At 38.4% G+C, this 26,187-nt stretch overlaps 1 protein-coding gene across 1 annotated transcript in view; it reads left to right on the top strand.

Moving 5' to 3' along the window:
* The window catches only part of KCNT2 (potassium sodium-activated channel subfamily T member 2), a 173,817-nt gene that overhangs the window by 85,982 nt on the left and 61,648 nt on the right, over positions 1–26,187 (top strand). Inside the window, exons 12-16 of the mRNA XM_072948260.1 lie at positions 901–1,130; positions 6,398–6,611; positions 8,760–8,865; positions 12,772–12,944; positions 24,329–24,463. Coding sequence (XP_072804361.1) covers positions 901–1,130; positions 6,398–6,611; positions 8,760–8,865; positions 12,772–12,944; positions 24,329–24,463 — 858 coding nt within the window. The remainder of the gene's footprint in view (positions 1–900; positions 1,131–6,397; positions 6,612–8,759; positions 8,866–12,771; positions 12,945–24,328; positions 24,464–26,187) is intronic.

Raw genomic sequence — 26,187 nt, 5'->3', positions numbered from 1 at the left:
CATATACCACATATATTAATTTGCTGTATTACTATAATATAGTATTATGAATATATTAAATAAACATTTTAAAGAACTTTAATACATCTAGTGTATTCCACTAATCTAAAACCTAAAGTATGCCACTTTAATTCTCAACATGATTCTATCTATACATATATTTTTTACATTTAATAGTATTTTTAAGTTTGATTTATTTGTAACACTATAAGACATACATAAGAAATAAAAATAATCAGGACTTTAGTGTTTGGAGCATAACCTGAAAAAGCATTTAAGAAATTTTATGTAACATCTGTTATATTCAGTGGTTGTTATTTCTCCTAATTAAGCTACACACCTATTCAATATTATTTAACTAAAAATTTTTTTTTCTAAAATTCAAGACAGAACAAAAATAAATTTGGGGACCCTGATTCTTTCTCTCGTGACGTTGAGTAAGTTTTTTCCTTTCCCTTTGGCCAATGGCTTTCAAACTTTTTTGACTAAAGTAAGAAGTATTGTTTTATCTTTTTTGACCAAATTAAGATACACATTTTATGGTAAGACTTAGTACACACACACAAAATATATAAAAATTATTACCCTTACTAAATGATATGCACTCTGATGTTTTCTATTATCTTTTATTTTATTCTTTATTAAAAATATTCATATACATATATAGTCATAATCAACTACATTGGCTTCACAACATACTAAGGATGTAATTTATTCTCCTATGAAAACGGAAGCATTTAACTTTTAGGATCCTTTTAAACTTTAAAATGTTGTCATTGGAAGTTTTAATTTTCCTTTGCCTTATAATAGTTTACTTATATTCTGACATATGCAAACTTAAAAAAAAAAAAGCTAATGCAATTTTAATTCTTAAACTCTTGTTTTCTCTTTTAAATTAAGGTTTGGTGTCTGCTTGATTGGTATTAGGAGGGAGGATAATAAAAACATTTTGCTGAATCCAGGTCCTCGATATATTATGAACGCTACAGATATATGTTTTTATATTAATATTACCAAAGAAGAGAATTCAGCATTTAAAAACCAAGACCAGCAGAAAAAAAGCAACGTACCAAGGTCGTTTTATCATGGACCTTCCAGGTTACCTGTACATAGCATAATTGCCAGCATGGGTAAGTATCGGTAAATTTGAAAATATCATCAGGTTCTTTCTTTAAAAAGTATAATAAATACACTTCATTTTTTCTTAAAATTCCAAAGTCAAATTCAGAACATACTTGTGTATATTACAAACTTGGTGTAACTAAGTATACAGAACAAAATTTCTAATCTGTTAAATTAGTAAGAAATGAAGCTAATTCAGAACTTCTAATGATTTCATTTACCTGATTAGAATATAAGCACCTGACACATCTGTGTTTCTTAAGTTCTCTATTCAGTTATCAATAGTGGCTATTTCAAATAGTCTCCATTTTCCTCAAAATTTTCCTTCTACCCTTTATCTCATTCTAACCATTGAACTCGGTGTCTATGGCACAGAAGTAAAAATAAAAAAGATTCAGACAAATAAGAATTTCCTTTGAATTTTCCCACCGAACCACCTACACACCTACAAGTATTTAGTTTCTACTGCAAAGAACATGTGTTCTTTCTTTCATTTTGAATATTTTAATATGAATGTCTTCCCTGATGCAACGGACCCATCTCTTTTTCTCCTTAGAGACTTCACTCTTTAATTCACCCTCATTACCTAACTTCAGTTTTTCTTTTTTCAAAATCACATCCCTCCCTCTGTCTCTCTGTTTCTTTTCATATCCCTGCACACGCAGACACACACATACGCACACTTACTTGTGGACCTCATACCACAACATCTTCATGGATAAATTCCTCTGAAGAGTTGTCTTCAGTTGCTGGCTTGAAATCTTATTGGTCCCTCACGTCTCTTCCGGTTCAGTCTGAAATGTGCAGTCACATCACTGCAGCCACTCTGGTGAGGCCAGCACTCTCCTCTTTGTCACTAAACGCAGTGGACGTCTTCCCAGCATACCATAGTGTTGACCACGTTCTTCTTAAAACACTCCAGTACTTTTTTCTCTGAATCCTGTACATTCATTTCCCCTAAAGAGTCTCATCAGCTGTCAGAGATTCACTTGTCCTCCACACACTGATGGTTCCTTTCCCTAAGTCATTACTTTACGTAACAGTGTATTCATCACAGAGGTGTCCAGCCATCCATGGTTATTTCTGTGTGTCTTACGGGAAAAGCCAACCCAGCATATTCTAATTGAACTAACCTTTCCACCCTCCTTCAGAACCCCTTCCCCCTCTGTTTTTCTTTGCTAAAAAGCAGATAATGCCACCGTCCTCTGCTTGTAGTGACACAGTTCTGACTGCTCACTGTCTCTCTCCGCTTGCACTTCGTGACTCACTGAACTCACTGAGTTCTGCTAAGCCTGAGTTTACTAAGTTGATTCACTGAGTAGCCCCGAAAGTCGCTCATGGGTGTGTCCACGATCAGGGTGATCTCTGCTTAGTTCCAGTCACGCTAAATTTCTTTCCATCTTCCCTAATGGCTTTCCACCGATGGACCTTAACACACATGTCCTCTGACAGCATCTAATCCCCAGCCCCCACCCTTCCCTCTGTGACAACGTCTAATCCTCTGCATCTCTGAATGTCACCTCCTCTGGGACATACTCCATGGCCCTGCTTGGACTTTGTTAGGTAACTGATTATCAAGGACATAACACACTCTTTTTCTTCGACAGTAGTCCCACTCATTTTTCCCCCATATCCAGCAATTACTTATTGAGTAATACACTCTTATAAATATTCCTGGTAAATGAGTGAACAAACAGACAAAGATTCTCTGGCTCACAGATCTTACATCCTGTCACGGAGGAGACGGCCAGTCACTGTCCATTTAAAAATAAGGAAATTATTTAGTATGTTGGAAGGTGATAAGTAATGAAAGAGAGAAGAACACAGCTGGTGAAAGAGTCTGAATTCTGAGAGAATTGGATTTTTAAAGGAGGTGGTTTGTAGGCCTCATTGAAAAGGTGACATTTGAGAAAATACTTGCAGAAAATGAGGAAACTGTCCCCGGGAATGTCTGAAGGAGGAGTGTCCCTGGCAGGGACAGTGAGCAGCACAGAGGCCCCCAGGCAAGAGTCTGACTGTTGCACCCCAGGACCAGTCAGCAGGTCCTCGGGACCCACACACGGTGAGTGATGGTGAGAATATAGATGAGCGGGGAGAGGCAAACAGAGGCCAGATCACGTTGGGCTTTTAAAGTCAATTTAAGAATTGTGCCCTCTACTCTGAGTGATCTTTCCCTCGCAGCCCTCAGAAGAAACCAGTTCTGCTAATACCTTAATTTTAGGCTCCTAGCCTCCAAAACTGTCACAAGTACATTTCTGTTGTTTGAGCCACCTAGTTTGTGGCGACTTGTTATGACAGTCCTAGGAAACTAATGCAAATGGTTTTGGAGAAACTGACCAGAATCCTTAAGAAATAAGTAGAATGTATAACAGAACAGAAACAGACTTACGGATACAGAGAACAGACTAGTGGCTACCAGTGGGGAGGGGGCGGGAGGGGCAGGATGGGTGAAGGGAATTAAGAGGCGCGAACTGTGAGATACAAGGATGTGATGTGCAGCACAAGGAATGGAGCCAGTGTTTTATAGTAACTTTATACGGAGTATAATCTATAGAAATATTGAATCACTGTACACACCTGGAACTAATATAATGTTGCAAGTCAACTACAGTTCAATTTAAAAAAATAAGGACTAAGTGGAGTGGCACAGGATTGACAAACAAACAAAACAATGACAGATAGTGGGTAACAGACTGTGAAGATCAATGATCCATAGAGGATAAAAGGAGAATAATCTGAAAGAGGCAGCGACAACATTGAGAGTGTGTCCCCACCTCCGAAATACAGCTGTCTCTTTAGGTGTTGCAATGTTCCAAATTGCAGGGATCAAGGCATCCGGGAAGAGCCTGTTTTTGTCAGGGGAGGGAAAGGTTCAAAAAAGAAATTGTTTCTTTAATTGTAACTGCTTTTTTTTTTAATTGAAGTGTAGTCAGTTACAGTGTGTCAGTTTCTGCTGTGCAGCACAGTGTCCCAGTCATGCACATACATACGTGTATTTGTTTTCATATTCTTTTTCATTAAAAGTTATTACAAGATATTGAATATAGCTCCCTGTGCTATACCGAAGAAATTTTTAATTTATTTTTATATATAGTGGCTGAGATTTGCAACTGCTTTTTGAATTGTGTCTTTGCTGAATTCTGGCTTTCTCATGATCACGTTCCCCCCACGACCAGCTTGGTGTGGGCAGAATTATCAGAGGAAGTCCCCGGAGTTCACTGTGTTGGACAGAAAATGATGAGGAAGTAGTTGGAGGTGATGTGGAGTCAAATATATTCAGAAGGGGTGAAATTCAGAGAATATGGTTCCTTAGGAAGATGGTGAGGATTGGGTCCCAATAAGAGTAGGGATTAGCTTTACATAAGCAGAGGTACGTCCGTTTCCTTCCAAACAGAAAGAAGGGAAGAAAAGTTTGGTGAAACCCTCATGTTCATTTACTTGAGGATAGGAAATTGAGGATTTCTTCTACAATAATTTCTCTTTTCTCTCTGAACTAGACAACATGGCCATCTGCAGAGGATAAATGTCATAAATGCGGACCTGAATTCATAATGTGAGGGTGCAAGTCATATCGTACGGCTTTATTTTTATAAATCAAATTTATAAAATTTAGTTTTTAATCAGATGCACTCCTCTGACTGTGGAAAATTTAATCTCATTTTCTCTAGGATCCCCATTCCCCCTAAGATAGATTGAATTATAAATTAATCCTTATTTATGGTGCTAAAAATGGGCTGAGTATATAGATTCTGATGCCAACCACCCTCACCTTTGCTCAGGTACCAGACTTGCTGAGGTCTGGTCATCACATGCTTTTCTCAGGCCTGGCAGCTCCCACCTGCCCCTCTGAGAAGTCTTCCCTACTGACCACGTCTGGCTGGGCTACCCCGCCCTCTAACCCGAATGTCGTGTACAGTGTATGAAGAGTCACGAGCCCCTGAAACTTGACCCCCCCAGATTTATTTCAATGCTGAGGAATACCTTGATGGTCTCACCAGTCAACTCTCACACTCAAAGACATTTCCTTTTTATCCCTTCTTCTGTGAAGAGTTGTAATTGCCTTCAGAGGTTTTGAGAAATCAGTGGCTGGCTGTCTTTCCATGGTACAAGGAAAGAGATGCCAAGATCACCTAGGTTTTTCTTCCTCCTTTAAAAACTCAGGCTGTTGTCACGAAGAAGGTGGCAAGAGGAAGCCAGAGGTTTGCGGGAAGTGGAGAGTGTTTGAATAGTTGCTTCAAAGAGTGGGACAAAATGAGGATGATAACTGTTATCTATACATGCTTAAATGAAGTGAGTGGTCCCGAGATATGGTGACACTCAACAGTTCGATTATCTGACTCTCTCCAGAAGGGGAGAGACATCAACTTTCCATAAATCGATGTTTAAAATGAATTTTTAATTTTAATTAAAAAACTCAAAGAAATTTGTTTCTTCTGTTTACTATTCCTTGCATTCCCCAAGTATTCAAAAGCCTTACGCCATTTAGATTCACTGTTCTTTTCGCCTCAAGGTATTTCCATGGCTTGTGTGCTCAGGATGGTCCTGTAGGTCAAAAGTCAGATGTCGTGACTTCAGAGTAGCCCTTCTCACCATCTAGTGCAAAGCCTGTTCCTCCTCCTGCTCCCTAACTTCCTCTGTTCTTATCTCATCATTCTGCTTTATTTTCTGCATGGTATTTAGCATCGTCTAAAATGGCTTTTTTTTTCATTTATTCGTCCACATGGTTATTTTAAAGATAAATCCATATGTACAGCAACTTGTCTGCCTTATTCTTTGCATATTTCAAGTGGCCGGGATAGTGCCTGCCACATAGTAGTACCCAGTAAGTATTTGTTGAATAAATGGAAAATATTCACGGCTCTAATTTAAAAAGTGGTTATAAATCAGTGAGAGCGATAACTCCACAAAATGGGGGGAAGATATAATAAGAATCCAAAAAAACTGAAATGGCCGAAAACTGTTTTGTTCATTTCAAATAAATACAAATTGAAACAAAGTACTTTTTAAAATTTAAATTCCTAAGTATTTCAGGATTTCACCAACTTCATGTTTCATGCTGCAGAGCTGTTTGCAGCAAATACACTTTAGTACAAATACAGAATTTTTTTTATCCATGTGGGCAAAAATGCTCATATTGAAAAGAAATAACCTTCGAGAGTAAAGGATAATCAATTGGTTGTACTGGTTGTGTTGCATTTCACGTTGATCATTCAGTGACTGACGTGCCATCTAGGTGGCAGGTGCTTTGACGGATCTTCACGTCTCGTCCTTCTAGGTACGGTGGCTATAGACTTGCAAGACACCAGCTGTAGAGCGGCAAGTGGCCCTACCCTGTCTCTTCCTACAGAAGGAAGCAAAGAAGTCAGAAGACCTAGCATCGCTCCCGTTTTAGAGGTGGCAGATACGTCGTCGATTCAAACGTGTGATCTTCTCAGTGATCAGTCAGAAGATGAAACCACCCCGGATGAAGAAGTGTCCTCAAACTTAGAGTAAGATTGTAAGATTTACTGGGCTTTGTGCTTGCCGCGAGAAACGAGTGTCCCTCCCTCCTGAACGTGCTTGGATCAGTCCTGCACACTTACACCAAAACAGCCTTCCCCGTCGCCAGTGTCTCTCTTGGTGATAAAGTAGTCTCAGCCCTCAAACTTTTGGTTTCAGCAGATGTTTACAGCTTCGTTTTTCGTATATTATCCTTAAAAAAATACGTCAATCAGAATTTCCATGTACACGCTGCATTCTCATAATTGTCTGTTTTTGTTCAATTGCATGGTACCTTCTATCTTTGATTTGTTGCCCACCTCCACACGGAAGTTCAGTGATTCAGTGGCGCGGCTGCAGCTTCCTCCATGAGGCTTTGTCCATCCCAGCATTCAGGGATCTTTTCTATTCAGAATACGTCAGTAATGTTTTGAAGGAATGAGTGAATGAAGTGCTAGTTCTCTTTACTAAGATTCCATCATAAATAGTGTCAAAGTGCAAGCTATGAAGCACATTTTAGCCTTCGGTGGAGGTTTTTTTTTTTAACTTGTCTTACTCATACTATGTTGGCATTTCTTGAGGAGAGCAGAGTGGTCCATGGCTTTGATGGTGGAATCTGAAGGAATGTGTTTCCCAGGGCAGTTCTGCCTCAGACCGATTGTGTGCAAGTGGTTTTGATTAGAACCGTCTAAACCACGATGTCTTTATCTGTAAACAGAGTGTAACTCCCCTCAGTATTCATGTGAAGAGTAATTGAGATAATGGAGAAATGTGCTTAGGGCAGTGCTGTGTGCAGAGGAAGCACTGGATGGGCATTCGGTACTATTAGGTGCTGTACTGGTAGCTGGGGCACCATTCAAACCCTTCTAGTATTTTCCATGTAACAGAAGCTCAGTTAATGTCGAAATGGACTAAAATGAACTGATATATAATTAATACCTAGAAAAATCCTTCTTCATACTCCTAAACATTTGTTACAAGAAACTTAAACATACCCATAGAACACAATTCTGCTCTCCAAGAAATTAATAATGCTTAAATATATTTATGAGATATTTGATGGGACAAGAAGTTTGACCGTCAGTCTATTTCTAGAAAGTGTTGTGTGGTGTGATAGAAATTCCTTCTTTACATGTACTTCTGAAAAAATTGAGGTGGAATTTTTTTTTTTATTTCTAGAAAAATGAAAAAGATATTGAAGTAATAGTGGAGATATCTGCATCTAAATTTGCTAAATGTTCTCATTTTACCGCCCTAGCTGATGACGTCTGGAAAATAGTTCTCACTAGGTTTGAAATTTCTTGGTTCGGAAGATAAATTTTTACCAGAAAGAGCTTTCATATTGGAGAAGAGAATTTTGCCTCCACTAAATTTCCTTTTGTTTAGTAATTTCCTTATGCTGTTACTTTTTGATAGTTCCACTTTGAAAATTTTGCAGCCATAATGAGGTGACTATTTTTATAAAGTCGGCGAACAAATTTGAGTATCTTTGATAACATTTAAGCATGATTCCAGCAAAAACTCTGGTTTGAATGGTTTTAATAGAATAATTTGCTCAACCCTTTACTCTTTTTTTGGCTGTGCGTCCATGACTAATGAACATTGATAGTGTGGGTCATAATAATGCATTTTGCTTTAAGTATGTTCCATAGAGAGTAACATTACTATTTTCTCAAATCCATCTATCTAAATCTTTTAAACTGAGGATTGGCAAACTTCTAGAACAAACCAGCTAGTAAATATTTGAGACTTCATGGACCGAATGGTCTTTGCTGCCACTACTCAACTCTGTTTCTGAAACATTAAAGCCCCCAAGGACAATACAGAAGATGGAGGAGCGTGGCTGCGTCCTGACAGAACTTCACTTGTGGACGCTGAAATTTAAATTTCATACAATTTCACACGAGAGGAAATATTATTTCTTCTCTTGACTTTTTTCTCAACCATTTAAAAATACTAAAAACTACTTTAATTCACAAAGCCACGTGATGGGCCAGATTTGGTCCATGGCCTCTGTTCTAAGTGACGTCCTCATCAAAATGTAGCTGCAGCATTGACAGTGCCTGCATCTCAGTCATCCAGACAGAGGAGCGTGGCGGTGAGTTGCCTGTCCGACGTGCGCCATTCAAGGCGATTCCATGTTTCGTGTTGTTTTACAGATATGCTAAAGGCTACCCACCTTACTCTCCGTACATAGGGAGTTCCCCCACTTTTTGTCATCTCCTTCACGAAAAAGTGCCATTTTGCTGCTTAAGACTAGACAAGGTAAGCGCTGTTACTGTTATTTTCTGTAAAACTGAAATTATGGCATTATGTGATCACATACATTTAAATAATTCTGTGCAGTCTTTTGACTAAAATATGTTTAAAGAGTATTACCTTTCAAATGTAGATGTAGACCAGGGAGTGGTGAATTCTGCTTTCTTAGCTGCACTAAAGGTCACTCACTGTTTTACCCAGTCCCTACTGATGCACCCAAAGAGTTGATCAGTCGTGTTTTTAAAGAGAAACACAACAAGTGTCAGAGCCTTTGAACTCTCCACATCCAGAGTCTCCCCGAATCACTTTGGCCAAATGTAGACTATTTATTTCACTAGGCACTTTTTTTTTTTTTTTTTGCCTTACATCTCAAAGTGGAATTGCTTGACGTGGTGAACTTAGCTCCTGTTTCAGCCCCAAAGATCCATCATTGACCAGACCAGAAGCTCCTATCAGTGTCTCGCTTAATGTCTCCGTCCCTAAATATTTTATGGCAGTTCTTGGTTCCTGCCTGGATCTTCTAGAGAAACCGTCCAAAACAGACAGAGTCCAAGGAAGCAGGAATTTTTTTTTTTAAGTCTCTTTCACAGTGTGTCCTCTGGGCATGACCTGTAGAAGAATTTATTCTCCTGATGAATAAGAAAGCAGATAAAAAAGACTCTCAAACCACCCCCCAATTCCGCATAAATTAAAATGTACCACTCATTCTAACCAGAAACGTCCTCTTTTATTCTAAATCTTGGAGTTAGCCAGAGTTAAAATCCCAGCTCTCTGCTTATAAGCTTTGCAGTTTGGGCAAATAGATTTAGCATTAAATTTCAGTTTCCACAGCTCTGAAATGCTTGTAATTTTAATATGACCTTCATAGGGCTCTTGTGAGGATTATATAAATTAGTGCCTGGAAAAAGCTTACTGCAGTGCCAGGAACTTCATAAATGAATAGGCCCTTAATACATGCGGTTAATATTCCTACCACTGTGACTTCTTCACGTGATCAACATGACTCTTGGCTGCTGTTGTCACTCTTGAGGAAGATTAACTCAACGGTAGAAAACGTCTGCCTTTATCTTCCCAGAGTTGTTTTGTGAATCCTTACCTTTTCTCCTAAGTGTTCATCTGGGCCTGTTAAGCTGGACAGTTCCATCCCTCAGTATCCTGGTTCTTGTCAGTCCTTGCCTTAGCGCTGGGCAGCATTCACTAGTGCTGGGTGGCTGTGGGGTTTGGAACCTTGAGGAATCTTCAGCTTCAGGGTCCTTCAACTGTATTGGCCCCTTCCAAGAATCTGGAACTGATTTTTTTTAATCTATGGCATTTTGGTTATTTTCCTTAAAGAGAATTTCCAAAACAGCACAAGCTTTAGGCTCCGGGAAACTTGGATTGACTTCTGGTGGCATTTTACTTTTTAACACACGAGGGGAAAAAACATACTGGGAAAGCAAAGAGTGGAAGTGACTTATCTCCCAGCCAGAAAGCTGGTACAACAAAAAGTTAGGCTTTCCGAGATGAGGTTTGATGGAGGAGGAACAGAGATTCTTTTAAAGCCTAAAGACCACAACTTGTCTGGTTCCCGTAGTAAGAAGGTGACATTTCCAAGTGCTGCTGACTGGCTGATGGTCGACATCTGGGGTGACCTGTTCTCTAGGTCTGCCACGAGAACGAGTGCCCGCTTGGCGATTAGGGGGTGGGAGCGTGCGGCCAGTCCTGCTGCGTCCGTGAAGTGTGCGAGTCGGGGTTACACTGCCCGGTCCGCTCCGCATCGGTATCAGCGGGCTGGTTCCTGGTCCGGGTTTATCATCGCGAAATTCCCTGTTACGTCCTTGTTTAATTTTTTTTTCTTTTCTTACTCATTGAGCTACTTCAGAATCTCCTAAAATAGTTCTTTTTCCCTCATTTAATCTCATAAATGTGTAAGTTCTTAGTACTCTCATCATCCGCCTGTCCCTCCTATACTCCCATAACCTCTCTGAGAGTGACCTTATTTCCTGTGCCTTCAGGTCCTGTTTATATTGGGAATTCTCCAGTCATACTTCCAGTAAAGACTTCCGGTCCTCCTCCGGTACCTCTTCCCTTTTCTGCATCCTCTGTGCCTTAATCCTTCCAGCTGGATTGATCTGCCAACTTCCATGACTACAGCTTTTAGAAATTTTACCAATGAGATCCTGTATGTGGGAAATCCTTTCAGTTTCAGTTTCCCTAGAGATGTCCTTAATTTACCCCACTTCTTGAAGAAAGTAGTTTTCCTGGCTGCCCCATCCGGGCTCCGAGTGTCACTTTTCTTTCAGAGTGCGAGGACTTCACTGACTGCCTTCTGTGCTCTGTGTTGCTGGTGTGATGAGAGCCATCACTCGAATTTGTGTCTTGGAGCTAGTAGCTCCTTTCCCTCTGGCTCCCTTTAAGATCTTCTCATTGTCTTGCTTGTTCTGCGCTGTTACAATGTACGTAATCCTGAATTTTCCTGTATTTATTTGTATTAGGATTCTTCCGGTTTCCAGAACCTGAGGATTTGGGTGTTTCATTAATTCTAGAAAACCCTCAGTCAGTATTGACATGAATAATGCTTCATGCTGATTCTCTCATCTCTTTGTCAAGTATTCTGTTTGAATATATATTAGACACTATCACACTTTCTTCCAAGTATCTTAATTTTTCTGTAGTACTTTCTCTTTTCTTCCTGTATTCTGAGTAGCTACTTCAACTTTGTCATGCAGATGATCCCCTCAGAGGCACCAAATGTGGAATTTAAACCATCTTTTGAATTTCTGTTTTTAATTGCTAAGCGTTTTATTCTGGAATAGAGTATATGTAATTTTTAAACATCTACCTGAGTATTTTAAATAGACTCTTGTTTTTTGTCCATACTTCAAATGTTCTCTTCCATTTCCTTAAACATAGTAAACATGCTCATTTTATATTCTAAATCTAATTACCAGTGAGATCTGTAGTCTTTGTGAGTCTTATTCTATTGCTTATTGTTTCTGCTGACTCAGGGTGCCTCTTCCCAATGGTGTCTTATAATTTTCTATTAAAGAGAGAAGGCTGAAAATATTCCAGAGTGGATGATGAATCCACAGAGAATCAGTTCGTCTCAACCCAAATAAAAAGAAACGCACATAGAAACATAGATGAAAAACCAGAATGCCAAAGCAGTTCCCCAGGGAGATAACGCAGTTTAAAAGGATCTTGATTTAATAATGCGAAGTCCAGCAGATTCTAGGTCCCCAGGAAGTAACAAAATGCCTTCTGTGAAGCAGTGAGGTCTGATGCTGCGTTGTTACCTGCTGTTGCTATGAGTGTTGGCATTATTATTTTACTTTAGAGTAGTTCCCTCATTTTCTTGCCAGCTCAGGTGTACATTTTGGCAATTAGGACTTTTTGTTTTTGTTTTAGCAACCAAAAAGAAATCCCTTGGGGATCCATCCTTTTTGTACTCAGAGCTTGGGATGTTCCAAGGTTATTTAATTATAATATTATCCTTTTTCTGGAAATGAAAGCAGAGGTAGACCATTTTTTCCTAGCTTATTGAGGTATGATTGACACATAAAGATTGTGCATATCTGGGGTATGTAATGCGCTGCTCTGATGCACGTATACAGTGTGATGGTTCTTAAATATCGATACCCAGACGTCATCTCACAACAAGTTCCAGTTTCCAACGGAACGCATGCACACAGATTGCTGACTTTTCCTTCCCCCACATCACACTACATACTTGCAGTTCACGTCTTGCCCATGCACACCTTCAGGCTGGAGAATTGGGCACAGAAAAATGTAACTATTTTTAGATTTGTTAGAAAATAAAGGATTTACTAGGTTAGATGCATTTTACATTTCCATATATCCTACTTTTTTTTTTTTACCAAATTTTAGTGGAGTATAAAAATGGCATTTCTTTGTATAATTTTTCTTCTCTAGAGTTGCCAGCATAACTACTATGAGGACGCAAAAGCCTATGGATTCAAAAATAAACTAATTATAGTTGCAGCTGAAACAGCTGGAAATGGATTGTATAATTTTATTGTTCCTCTCAGGGCATATTATAGACCAAAGAAAGAACTTAATCCCATAGTACTGCTATTGGATAACCCGTAAGTATATTTTAAAGTACACAAAGAAGACAAAGGTTTTTTAATATTTTATCAAAAAATATTTTAATTTACTTAGAAAATTTTAAATCAGATACATTATGGCACATAGTTCACTGAAAGATGTATCCTGTGCTAAGGTACAAAACGACCATTGAATGCAGTTATGTTTTATGAACACTTCTTAAAACATCTGTGGAATATACTCTAAGCTTTTTATTTAAAACTATTTTGCAAGTGGTCATCACTCAATACCAGCGGGAAACATGCCTCTGATATAATTACAGTTATTTTACTTAAATTAATCAACTAGCCTGGAAAATTCTCTGCCAAAATTGCACAATTTTGTTGTCTTTGTAAAGAACCATTAATTATCAGAGAAGCATATTAATGATCCATTTTATGTCTTATTTTGATCCACCATCATGAGTTATTATGATTCTTCCACCATTAAAACATATATTCTACAACATGAAGAATTACTGCTTTGCCATGTTCATTTGTCTTGAAAATGTTTGGTTGATATACCCTTCTGAAATAAGACTGCTTAAACATTTCCTTATGTAAATCTAAATACACATCACTGAATGCTACGGTCAAATCCATTGTATGCTAAAATCGTTACATTTCTTTCTCTGACTTGCATTAGCAGCAGATGGTCTTTAGATCAATACCGTATTTTAGAATCCTCCAACTCTCCTCTTAAATTCTAAAGTGAGGCAAATTTTAGGATCAATTAAATGAGGCCAAAATCTGCTGCCTCGGCGCTGCCTTTAAAATTTATCAAAAGAATTTTCTCAAAGCAGATACCTCCCCAATATGTTATAATATTCCAAATATTTGAATATCAAGATACTCATCTCTGCATCTTGCTTTAGCATCACTATCGCAGTGATAATCAGCTCTAAGTATCGAGCACACCTGTAGGGTTTCAGGTGAAGAATTCTCGGGTGTGATGACTCAGTGACTATTTTTGATACCACTTTGGCATCCAGGGAAATGTGAGATAAATTTAGGGCCATTGTGGGGGAACAGAACTTGGACCTAGTGTCAGAGGAAATAAAAGCTTAATAAGACAAATCTTCGGAGAGTAAAAGTTGGGTTGTTGGGTGGCTGTGGTGATGAAATATGGAGGTAAAGCACCTCCGAGGCCGTGGACTATCTCCCTAATTCTGGGACTTCCCTGGTGGGAAGCTCTGAGAAACTGGCTGAAACCTGGCACACAAGAGATGCTCGTTAACTATGTGAATCAGAAGTGTCAGATTTTGGCTCTGTTTTCTATATGGTGTGTCCACACCCTTTAAGATAGACTTTGAGACAGGGGTGTTTGTAAGCTGATAGACGCAGAGCATCCCCATCCTGTCTGGCTGGAATCAAAGTGGATCAGCTCAGGCGCCAGAATACGGATGGGAAGATAGGAAGAGGCTTGAAAAGAAAGAAGTAGAGCTGTGCTCACAGCATCCCCGTGAAGAAGCAGAGTGGAAAAGCTGTGCTTTCACCTTCTTTATATTATTTCAAGGTGTAATTTTTTGTCTTGCTGTGTAAATCTCCTAATTGGGTTCTTGGACCCAGTTTCAACGTGTGTGTGTGTGTGTGTGTGTGTGTGTGTGTGTGTGTGTCAGACAGTTTCCCCCGACCTCCAGCAGGCTATGTTCAGGATACCAGCTCAATTCTAGGAGAATTCAACTCAGTTCTGACACTGTCTACCCGGAGACAGCAGCAGCTTCCACAGGTTGAAAGTTCAGTCTTGTAAGGCTGCTCCCACCCCCACTTCAGAAGCCAGGTGCAAGCCAGATTGTCACCTGTGCTTCTGACTGACCGGCCGTAGATGGGAAGTTCCAACGACCCCCTTCTTGGACTTCAGATGCCAATTGCACATCCAGGCTGTTAACCTGTACTTCTGACTGGCTAACTGGTTTATAGTCAGAGGCTCCCACAGCCACCTACTCAAGTTCGAGTTATTTATTAGAGCAACTCACAGAATACAGAGAGACATTTTACTTAGTGGATTGCTGCCTTATTATAAAAGCAAAGAACTCAGGAATGGAAGAGATTTACAGGGCAAGGTACAGGGAAAGGGTAGGGCTTCCCTGCCCGTGGTGAGGGTAGCACTGTCGGCAGATCTCTACCTGTTAACCAGCCCAGAAGGTCTCTCGTCCTTTGGGGATTTTCATGGCAGCTCCATTACCCAGGCACCATTGATTAAATCGTTGGCCATTGGTGATTGAACTCAATCTTCAGCCCCTCGCCCTTCCTCAAAACTGAGGAGGTGGAACTGAAAGTTCCAATCCTCTTTTCATGGTTGGTTACCTTGGCAACCAGCCTCCATCCTAAGATACTTTCCGAAAGTCACCTCATTCACATAAACCCAGATAACCCAGTTCTCCTGGAAACGGGCTTGTGAAGAACAAGACACCTGTTTCCCCTTTATGGCTCTGCAGTGATCTCAGGAACTGAGGATGAGACACCAAATATTATGACAAAAGGTTTTCCCATTGCTCTGATCGCTCAGGGAATTCCAAGGGTTTTGGAAGCTGTGAGCTAAGAAACGTGGTAAAGACCAAATATATATATGAGAAATCCGAATGTGAATACCAAACACGTAGTTCTTACAAATAACAATCTCGTATCTTGCAAAAGAACCAGTCTCTCAAAATTTGGGAGAGGAGTTTACTCCGTGGAATGGAGATGAGCTGCTCTCCTTTTTGGCGTCTGGTCTTGCTAAGTGTCTTCTCTCAGAATCACTGACCCCCCCCTTTTCTCCACTTTATTATCTCAATGAGCAGGTGGCAGGAGCTGGGGTTCCTTAACCTGTGCACCTTGTCTAGACTCAGTCAGTTCCATTATATACGGTTTTGAGTTAACAGTTGCCAACATGCCCAATTACTGGTTGATGATTCATTTTAATAGTAGAATTATAAAATCAAGTGGCTGTTTCTCCAGTCTTAATTCCTGACTCTGCTCAATCATTGAAAAATCATCTGAAAACTCTGTTTCTCTTACTTACTGGCAAACTGGTCAGTATTCTTATATAAATATAGATGTAGCTTTTATCAGAGAATATTTTACCTGAATAAGACCATAGCGATCATTTAGTAAATTAGCGTTCTTTACTGCTACCCTCTGTTCATTATGGTAATAATCGTGGAGCCTTTACTGCATGTCAGCCATCATTCTAGATACTTCACTTTTATTTTACATTTTATTTCCTCAAGAATATATCCACATTGTATAATGATGATTTATCCTCAGAAAGATGTGCCAAGCAGCTTAAGATCTCAAAGTTTACAACTTACAGTGATGACACTGAAACAAACCAGCCTGTGTGGCTTGATCACACCACTTTCCTATTTTATAGAAAGGAAAAACAGACCAAAGAAGTTAAATGACTTTTTCTGAGGTCAGTTCTAGGATCAGAACCTTTTATGCAGCTCATAGTTCCTTCACTTATATGATCTTACTTTACTTACAGGTTTTTGACATATGCAGAAATACATTGCTTGTCAATTCTTTTTAGAAACAAGAGTATTTTAACTTTGGGTTTTGTTGCATTACAATTTGTCTCTGATTTCCTAAGGGCTTATTACATTTGGGAGTTCAGCTCTTCGCATGATCTTGTTTGTTAAGTGATTTTAGTGGGGTTTGACTTTTTTTTTTCCTGAAGAGTTAGGATGAAAGTGCATGCTGTAAAATTTATCAGTTTCCTGTCTATTTCCCAAAAGTGGTGTCTAACATTTTTGTTTGTTGTTCTCTGTTCCTTTGATCAAGAATGAGGAAACAAAAACTACGCACCAGTAAAATAACGTTCCAGGAAGTTTTATGCAATCTTTTTTTTTTTAACGCTCTGCTGTGGCTAGTATTTTTCAATCTATCCTACAAAATTACAGATAAATATGATACTTTCTTCTCTAAAGTATTTCCATGTTATGAGAATTTGTACACTAATAGTTGTATATATTTCTATAAGTATTAATTAGCTCAGTGGGGTTCGACTTTATTTTAAATTCATATGAGCATTGTTGAAAGTAATACTCTGTATGCCTGCGTAGGAAATTTGTTTGAAAGGCCAATTCAATACATTAGAAATAAACAGCATCATAAATGTGGAATTTTAAAATATAAATTAAATTTATGTTACTCACGTACGTCATATGTCAAAATAAGGGTTTCCAACGTTTCCAAGTGGAAAGCCACCTCCATTTCATATGGTCATTGAATAGAACGCAGGCACACTGGAAAACATCTTGCCCTTGATACTGGCTCATCAGAGCTGGTCTCTGTTCGGTCTGTTGTTATGCCACACTGATTTGAAATATTTTGAACCTTAAAGGTCATATAGTCATCCATGAACCTTAAAGGTCGTATAGTCATCCATGACACCATTTCCTACGACAGACAGAAAAGAGGGTCAAAAGCTTTGGGATCTATTACCCGGTGGCACACAAAGTTGTACAAGAGCCAGTCTTACCTTCCTAATTCTCACAGCTTCCTGTTTAAACTACCCCTGTGTTAAATCAGTCTTCTTTCCAAGTAAACTGCAGTTCAGCTCATTTCAGAAGCGATGCTGTCTGGCAGAGCGAGGTCCTTAGTAGACACGTTCAAACCTTGGACTCATACAGATCTAAGCTCACCCTCGTGATAAGCCTGTAACATATTACCGAATTTCTGTTAGCCTCAATGTTCTCTTGTAAAACGAGTGGAATGTTTATCTTAAGTTACTAAGAGACCGTATAAAATAATGTGTATGAAGCACTAGTATAGTATCTGACTTGTGAGGGGCAGTCCGCAAATGTCAGTTTCTCTCCCCTTCTACCAATCAAAAAAGGACATTGTCGCTATTCAAACTGATGAGTGGATTTTGAGTGAAAACCCAATTAACAAAAAAAGGGAAATTTATTTTGAGTTGTTGAAATTAAAGTACTTGTGTATTTTTAAGAAAGAAATAAGCTTCTTAAAAGTGGAATTATGAAACACTAACCAAACTGTCTAACTACATTCATTTCTTGAATTTGAAATAAAGAAATTAAGTTCATTATAGTTATTAGTTAAATGGGAAATGATGACCTTCAGCTTTGCAAAGCCATGCAAGTTCACAAATCTTTTAACTTCCTAGCAATTGTTAGCTAATTCATATTTGCCTAGGATGGCAATTTTTACAATGAAAGATTTTGTAAAGATATTTAGACTCTAAATAGTCATCTTTCTTAATAGAATTACAGTTAGATCTCTGATTCATGACGTGCTCTTTTTTTTTTTTTAAACTAATTAGTTTAGTGCCGTGAACAGCTTTGCCAGTTCACTGAAATGAGCCAACACGGTACACTACGTGTAAATGTACAACTGATAACCTTTATGTTTCGGGTTTCCTTTTAACCACCTGCATCAGTAGAAGTAGTGAGTCTGTTGGTCAAACAAGCTACATTGTGCCCAGTACGGCACAGCAGACTCCCTACGCTAGGTGCGCTTCATCAGAATTACGTATTTACCAGGTTTCAGGTGACTTGACTTGAAACAGCTTATTCTTGCAAGGATGAACCGTGGTACCACAACACAGACATTGCTTTCTAAGGATTTGAAAGATTGCTTGCATATTGTAGATACATGTTTGTGGCAGGATTCCATGTGAGCAAAATTCAGGAGTTTCCTAAAATAAGGAGATTTTTTAAAATCTTTAAAAATTTTTTAACAGGGTAACAATTTTCATGTCCAGGTACCTTGAATGATTTCTACTGGACAAAGCAACAAAATATAAAGACCACATTTTCAGTTTTAACTCTTAACGGTTTTAACAGTTTGGCGAAACGTAAGGACTCATTCGTCCCCAGCAGGCCCAGTACTTCTTACTACAGGGAAGAGTTTCAGTATCTTTATTAAGCTGAATTATTCAATAACACGAACTCCTGTTGCGAGACTTAGATGACAGATACGTTACAGTGGACAGGTGGTTGGAGAAGATAACGTGAACAGTTGATCTGAATTTAAAAGTGAGGTGGTTATTGCAGACAGGGTATAGATCTGCAGTTAGTAATAAGGATCTGTGGACCCAACTGTGCGACAGAAGTTACTGAGCTACTTGGTTTATCTGACAGGAACTATATAGGAGCAAAGAGAGAAAAAACACAAAATAATGACCCCAAAAATGACACAGTCAGAAAGATTTTTTTAAAGCGTCACAGAATCTAAGTGCTGCCCTAGTCGTGTGTCACTTGCATCCTAACATGGTCTCCTGTCATCGCCAGGCAGGTGAGGGAGACATGCAGGGTCTTGAATCAGCAGTTAGAATATCCCTTCTAATTTTAAGAAACAGAGCGGCGCCCAGAAAGAGGAGAGTTGGAAGGCACTGCCAAAGACTGCTACTGAGACTGTTCATAGCATCATGTTTGTTGAAAACAACATGCATCGTGTGTTTTAAAAATATTTGCAGCCTGTGATTCACTAATGAGATACATTCTATAAATGTTTTGGGGTAAATGATAAAAACGAATGCCAGAAAATGTCATCTAAAAATGTCCATACCAGTAATGTTTATAATAGCAAGATACTGGAAATAGCTTGTCACTCCAATAATTAATATCATAAAAGTGAAAATAACGTATCAACCAAGTAGTTGAGGATTTAAAAAATGAACTGTGGCACATTTGTAATGTGTAATGATATGGGGCCGTTTAAAATGGCTACAGAGTAATTTTATGATGGTGGGATTTAAACCGCAGTAATGTTCTTTGGAAGATCTCTTTTTATGCTTCATTGTATTGAGCGTTCTTTTTCTCTGGAGTGGAAAGAGATGAGGTTGATCGATAGGAAGACAATAAATAGGAAAGAGAAGGCTTCTAGCAGGGATAAGCATCTGGGATATTGTGGGGTTTTTGTCCCTTTGCCTACAGGTTCCCTTTCCTTCTCATACTGGGCAAACTCCTACTCCTTCTTCAACACCCAAATTAAATATTACCTCTGTGAGCTAATCCTCAGTTCTATCTCCTGAGTGCACCTTGTTCTTTATTGTTTCAGATTAAAACATATGTTGTAATTCTGTGCTTTTGTACACCTGTTCCAAAACTCTTTCTTACAGTATCAGTTAACAAGATACTCTTTCTGCATATGCCTAAGTATACTAAAGTATCTATTGTGTAACACTTTTTGGATACGTTATGTGCTGAGTGACCAGGTGCATGAAAGAATTAATACCATTATAAATGAATACAGCAGAGAAGCAATTTCTAAGGAAGCTTCCAGGTTTATGATTCTTTCCTCAAATGTGCATGAAGAGTAAAGATTTCAGTCATAATATATGTTTGCTCAAAAATACGTCTTAAGGAAATCAGTAATGTAAAAGGCGATTTACTTTATTTTTAATTTAATATTATGTGTATATATATATATATATATCACATGGGTACATATATTGATCTACTAAGGGGCATGCTCTTAATAGGCATGCTAATTTAGTTCCCTATGCTTTGTGTCATCAAAAAAAATCATTAGTTCCCCATTTTATTAGGCCTTCTTAATAATAATCTAATAATTTTAAACTCACTGGTAAGGCTTTTTAGTCATAATGAAGAGTGTCAGCTCAGTGCTTTTGCAGCACAATGCCATAATGTTTCTGATTTAGAAAGCAGAGATACAACTTGTTTTTATAATTGTGGAGTGCGCTGTGTGATTCATAACAATTGCAATTGACATTTTTTTGAATGAATGTTAAGAGAAAAGACGCTTTGATCTTGTCAACAGTGTTTAGTTTTGGAAATGAAAACTAAGTCAACTTACTTCCTCTCCCTAGAAGTGCTGCCACTCTTGTGACACTGTGTTTCATTTTGTAACCCATCTGCTACTTAGGCCAGATATGCATTTTCTGGATGCAATCTGTTGGTTTCCAATGGTTTACTACATGGTGGGCTCTATTGACAAGTAGGTGACATCTTTGGCACACTAACTAGTGTGGCGTCCTGTGGTTTGTCGTGTGCTGTGCCCCCGTGTTGCATGACGAGTGTCCTTTGCCGTCCAGGACTGTACACCTGATGTGGAATGCATGTGGAGCTTATGGTCTCGTGTCACACATCTTCCTGAGCAGTAATCTCTTGTTGAATGAACACCAATCTTGCTGCATGCTGATTTTGTCAATTTTTTTTTTGCAGTTTCTAAAGCTCTTTCAGTTTTGTGTGGTCTACAGCAGTAACATTATTACTCTTATCCTAGCAAGAGAGAAAACCTAGAATTTCAACACTGTGGTGCATTGGTTTCATTATCATAACTTCTGGAAACCTTCCAGATAATTTAGAAATGCTCATTTTAAGTCAGATTTATTCTTTGGAGCATTTACTTTAGAATCTATTCTAGTAACATACCAGAGTCTATACAAATTTGTTAATTAAGGGTCAGATGTGTGCAATGCTTCAGTATTAAAATGCAAATTCACTTATATGCATGAACATGACATTATAAAAAATATCAAAACTAAAAGTTCAGAAAGCTAATATGCTTATAAAATGTGTTAATTTTCCATTCCAAAAAAAAAAAAAAATACCAGCCAGAGCCTTCAAAATAAAATGCTAAAAGTTGTCAATTGAGAACTTTCATGCCTACACTTCATCTTGTAGATGTTGAAAAAACCAAGCTTTGTAACTTTGAAAGTCTTTATTGGCTGTGGATACATTAAAGGCCAAATGGATTAACATATATTTAGCCTCCATTCTGTATTAATATAATTTACATTATCAGTTGTCATAATACTAGCCAATGAATGAAAAATGCAGTGAGAAGTACTAAAAACTTAACCACTTAAATCCATGAACGTGAAATCAACCCATATTTTATCACTGGTAATGTGACTTTGATGTGACAGTATTCTACTAAAATTCGTTAGGAAAACATATTTAAAAGCTATAAAATAAACCTCTCGTCTGTCTTTTCCACTGCAAACTATGAAATTAATTATTCCCCAATAAGAGTATTTATGAGGAGGAAAAGAATGCAGAGGCTCAGATTCCTAGGATTAAAGACGAAACGGGACTGGCTACAAATTGCTAATTACTGAAGCTGGGGGATTGGTACACGGAGATTCACTATACAAGTCTGCCTTTCTGTTTGTTTGAAATTTTCCTTAAAAATGAACAGGCAAACAAAATCTCTGAATGACTACTAAAACACAGTTACAAACATTCCTCTGTATTCATCCATTCACATTCTAGTTCTGAAAACGAAGTCGTAGAGAATGGCAGAAAGAGAGGCATTGCTAATTACATTTCATCTGTAACGTAGTTTAATCCATCATGACTTTTTCCCCTGGGCTGCCATCTGGTGGCCAAACTGTAAAAAGCAGTCATGCTGAAGGAAGAACAGGCCGTGGCTTTGTACATAGGAGCGTGGGGAGAAATTATGATAGCATTATAAGAATAAATTGGTGGCCTAATTAAAGAAGGAAAGAAAGAATAAATTGAAATAGTAATATAAAAATAATAACTTAAATGTAAAACTTGAAGGCAAAGAAGTTCCTACCTGGTTCAGAAATGCCATTCCAATTTTATGTGTTTTCTGTAGATTCCATAGATTTCTGTAGTTTTGACTCCTATTTAATTATAATTATTAAAATCATGCACCAAGGTTATATGTAAACTACAACAGCCAGTATTTTGAGTATGGAATGAACTGGTATTTACATGTTTAGGTAGCCAGTAACTAGCCCAGGTGCTCTCATAGTGAAGTTTTGGTCACGACTCAACTTCATTGATTTGTTGCCAATGAAATATTCATCTTTTGATTACAACTTCCATCTGTGTTTCTTTTTCCAGTCAAGCTTGTCTTCCACCCCTTATCTTTCCCTTTTCCCATATTATAAATAATTATAATTTTTAATGGAGGAAATAAGATTATAAGAGCTGAAATAGGAGGAAGTGACTTAACATCGTAATAAACTAGGTTGAAGGCATAAAATTCAGGCATCAGTTTTATGGCCCATCAGTGACCATGTCACATTTGCTTTCTGCCTACTTTTTTAAAAAAACATATATTTTAATAGATGTAAAAACATTCATGAATTTCCTAGATAAAAGGAACCCTCAAGTGAGGCATTCTAGGGGTTTAAACTTGGCCGTCATCCTGATTGGGTGTTACTGTCCTAGCCCCTCTCATTCTCATAGGAAATTTACTTGGAATAACATTCTGTTTCCACAGTTTTAACCATAAAATCCCCGCCACAGAACATTGTGCCTGAGTTAAGAGAAATATTTTTTCTGGACTACTCCCGGGGATCTTGGACTCAAAGCTTTGGTGATACCCTCTCATCTCATAACCGGGGAAGGAATCCTGCCTCCTGCCTTCTCGTAAACGGAAAACAGTTCCCTGTAATGTGACGCGGCTACTTCCGCTGATTGTGTACATGGAGAAGACCCTTGGGGAACTGACTCTTCAGTTTAAGAACCTAAAAGAGGCTACAGCTCTTTAAATTTTACACTTCTTATTTTAAGTCAGAAGATGTAGGAATCAGCGCAATTCTTCTTAGCTGTTTTCAGTCAGTTCTCAGCCTAGAGTATTCTTGTACTCATTCAAGTGTAATCTCCCGTATCCAGTTCAGTCCTGTTTAGTTTGTATGAAGTAGAGGCAATGAGTTACTGGTTTCCTTGACTCACCTTTTATGGTAACATTGCCTTTAAACTCAGTGGGGAGGCCAGGGGAAATCTGTACCAACAACAGCGCAGGAGACTGACAACTCACAGGAACGTATGTCCTCGTTTAGCAATTATTTCCTGCAACCAAAAAAATCAGGTGGTTCAATCAGTTGCTCAAAAGCTTTAGGCTGGCTAAGAGGTAGGTTTGAATGCAACTGATGTTTATATATTTTCTGGCTCTTGGCTGTGTAGAACCAATCTATAACACATAGCTTTACACAAATACATAACAAACCTTTAAAAATAATTATTTCACAGTTTTATATGTATTAAGCTTGACCATCTAAATTAATACAAGTGGTCATTTCTCCTCTTACCAAAAGCATCTCAGGGATGAAAAAGTATAAGTGTTATGTCTTGTGCTAAGTGTAAAGACAAAGTTCTAACATGCTTTAATTTTATTGCAAAGTGGGTGTTTCCATGTTTCATTTATAAAATTAATAAGTATTATTAAATAAAGATCCTCCATGCATATGCTTTGAAATGATTGAGATCTAATGAAACATAAAGAGGCCCCCAATAAAAATTATTTCAAATCAGCAGAGAATATAGTGTTATGATTCCCATTGACACCCACCAGTGCACACTTTGGAAAAGCCACATGTAGGGACAACTTATATATGTGTTTAAGTGTGGGTGGACGGGTGGGTCAGCAAGTTTCATCATCGATCCCAGCACTGTGATTTATTGAAAGTTCCTTTTTCTCTTGATTTTTTATCAAAGCCTGGATGATTTACTCAGGTGTGGAGTGACTTTTGCTGCCAACATGGTGGTCGTGGACAAAGAGAGCACCATGAGTGCCGAGGAAGACTACATGGCAGACGCCAAAACGATCGTGAATGTGCAGACCCTGTTCAGGTGCGTGTCTGAGTAGCCCAGCCCCGCCGTCGGCTTACGGCTCAGGAGCGCCGACGTGTCTGACCCTGACTCTGTGTGTAAAGAGTGACCGTGAGACACTTCCGCTGAAGTTCCGTGTATTCATTTATCCAAGTACTTATTTAGGACCTAATGTGTGATTGGCACTGTGTGAAGATTTTTTAACACCAAGTCAGCAATTCTTTTAAATCAGCAACTCTTTTAAAAGTAAATAGAATAAAAAATCTTTTTTTTTGTAAAGTTTAACACATTCTAAAACAAGTTGTGTGCAGTGGCAGTCATGATTCGGGACAGACCATGCTTGTTCTAATTTGGGTCTCGCTGTGGCCAAAAGTATGCATTGACATACTGCGTAACCAGGTATGAAAGACTGCGAGGCTGTGCCCAGGTAATTGACCCATTGGGTCAATTGGGCCAGGTCATAACCTTACCATCACCGTTTTCTTGTCTTTCGTTAATTAAATTCACCCAGATAAGCATTCCCCATGGGGTCATCTCTGGGTAAGAAAGACCAGTACTGAGCAGAGAAAAAGCTCACGCTGTGAGCAAAGTCAAAATCGCTGGTAAATCAAGACGTCTGTGTCACTTGGAATGATTCTGCCTAAAATCATCTTAAAATTTAAATATCTAAAAGATCATAATTTTTGTTTTCTGAGTTTTGGAGAAGTCTAAAGGAAATATCTGAGCTACCAAATAACAAAAGTAATTAAAACACTCTGGACTCTATCATTATCTGCCCTCACTTCATACCTTCAGATTGTAGCAAATCACATATTGATGGAAGTTCCCTGGTTAGAGTTTGAGGTCAGAATTCAGGAGAGAGAGCCCAGTCGTGTGTCCCACTTAAGGTGACTGTTCATTATATGATCGTAGGCAAATTACTTCCTTCTCTGAACCTTGATGTCTTAATCACAGGGCTGCTGGAGATTTCAAAACATATGATGCCTTAGTACCTGACTGGTAGTTTTAAATTTCTCAATAAATATTAGCTACTATAATTATTAGCAGGGTAATAATCACTTCCGTGGGGCGGGGTAGGAAAGCCGAGACTCTGGGACGACAGAGCAGCAGACAGGCTGACACAACCTCCGTCTTAGAGGTGTCAGCGATTAACTAACTCTGTGACCTTGAATGTGTTTCTTAACCTTACTGAAATTCAGTTTCCCTCATTTATAAAATACATGTGGAGTATGATTAACTCTTCTTATGATGTCAGTGTGAAGACGGGAAATCAGGTATGTAAAAAATCTGTCATGGTGCCCACAAAGTTTACCCTGGACTTGCCTGAGGCCCTCCTGTTCCAGAAGGAGTAATACACCCTCTCAAGTTACTATAACGGGCCGTTCTTTTAGAATATAACTAGTCATTGAGCTACGTAAACAGCACATTTAAGGGTAGCATAGCACGTGTTTAAAATATGATGTATATAAGTTTTTTTTTTTTATCTAGAGGATGAAAAAGAAAATCACAGGGTAGAAAATTAATTCAGAGGGATGAGATTTATAGCCAATGAATGAAATAAAATCATACTTTTGGATTCTGTGCTTCGCAAAAGCTAATTATAGTTTTAACAGGAGAGGATCCTGAGACTTTTTGATTAAACATGCCGTTCTAATTTTCAACTGACTGTGAGTTTATTATGGTGAAGTTTATTGATTTGATACATTCTCTGAATGAATGATTTTCATTCCAAGATAATAATAAGT

The sequence above is a fragment of the Vicugna pacos genome, chromosome 23 (genome assembly GCF_048564905.1).
Source record: "Vicugna pacos chromosome 23, VicPac4, whole genome shotgun sequence".
NCBI lineage: Eukaryota > Metazoa > Chordata > Mammalia > Artiodactyla > Camelidae > Vicugna > Vicugna pacos.
The sequence above is the reverse complement of the archived record's forward strand: the minus strand, read 5'-3'. Positions and strand labels throughout refer to the sequence as shown.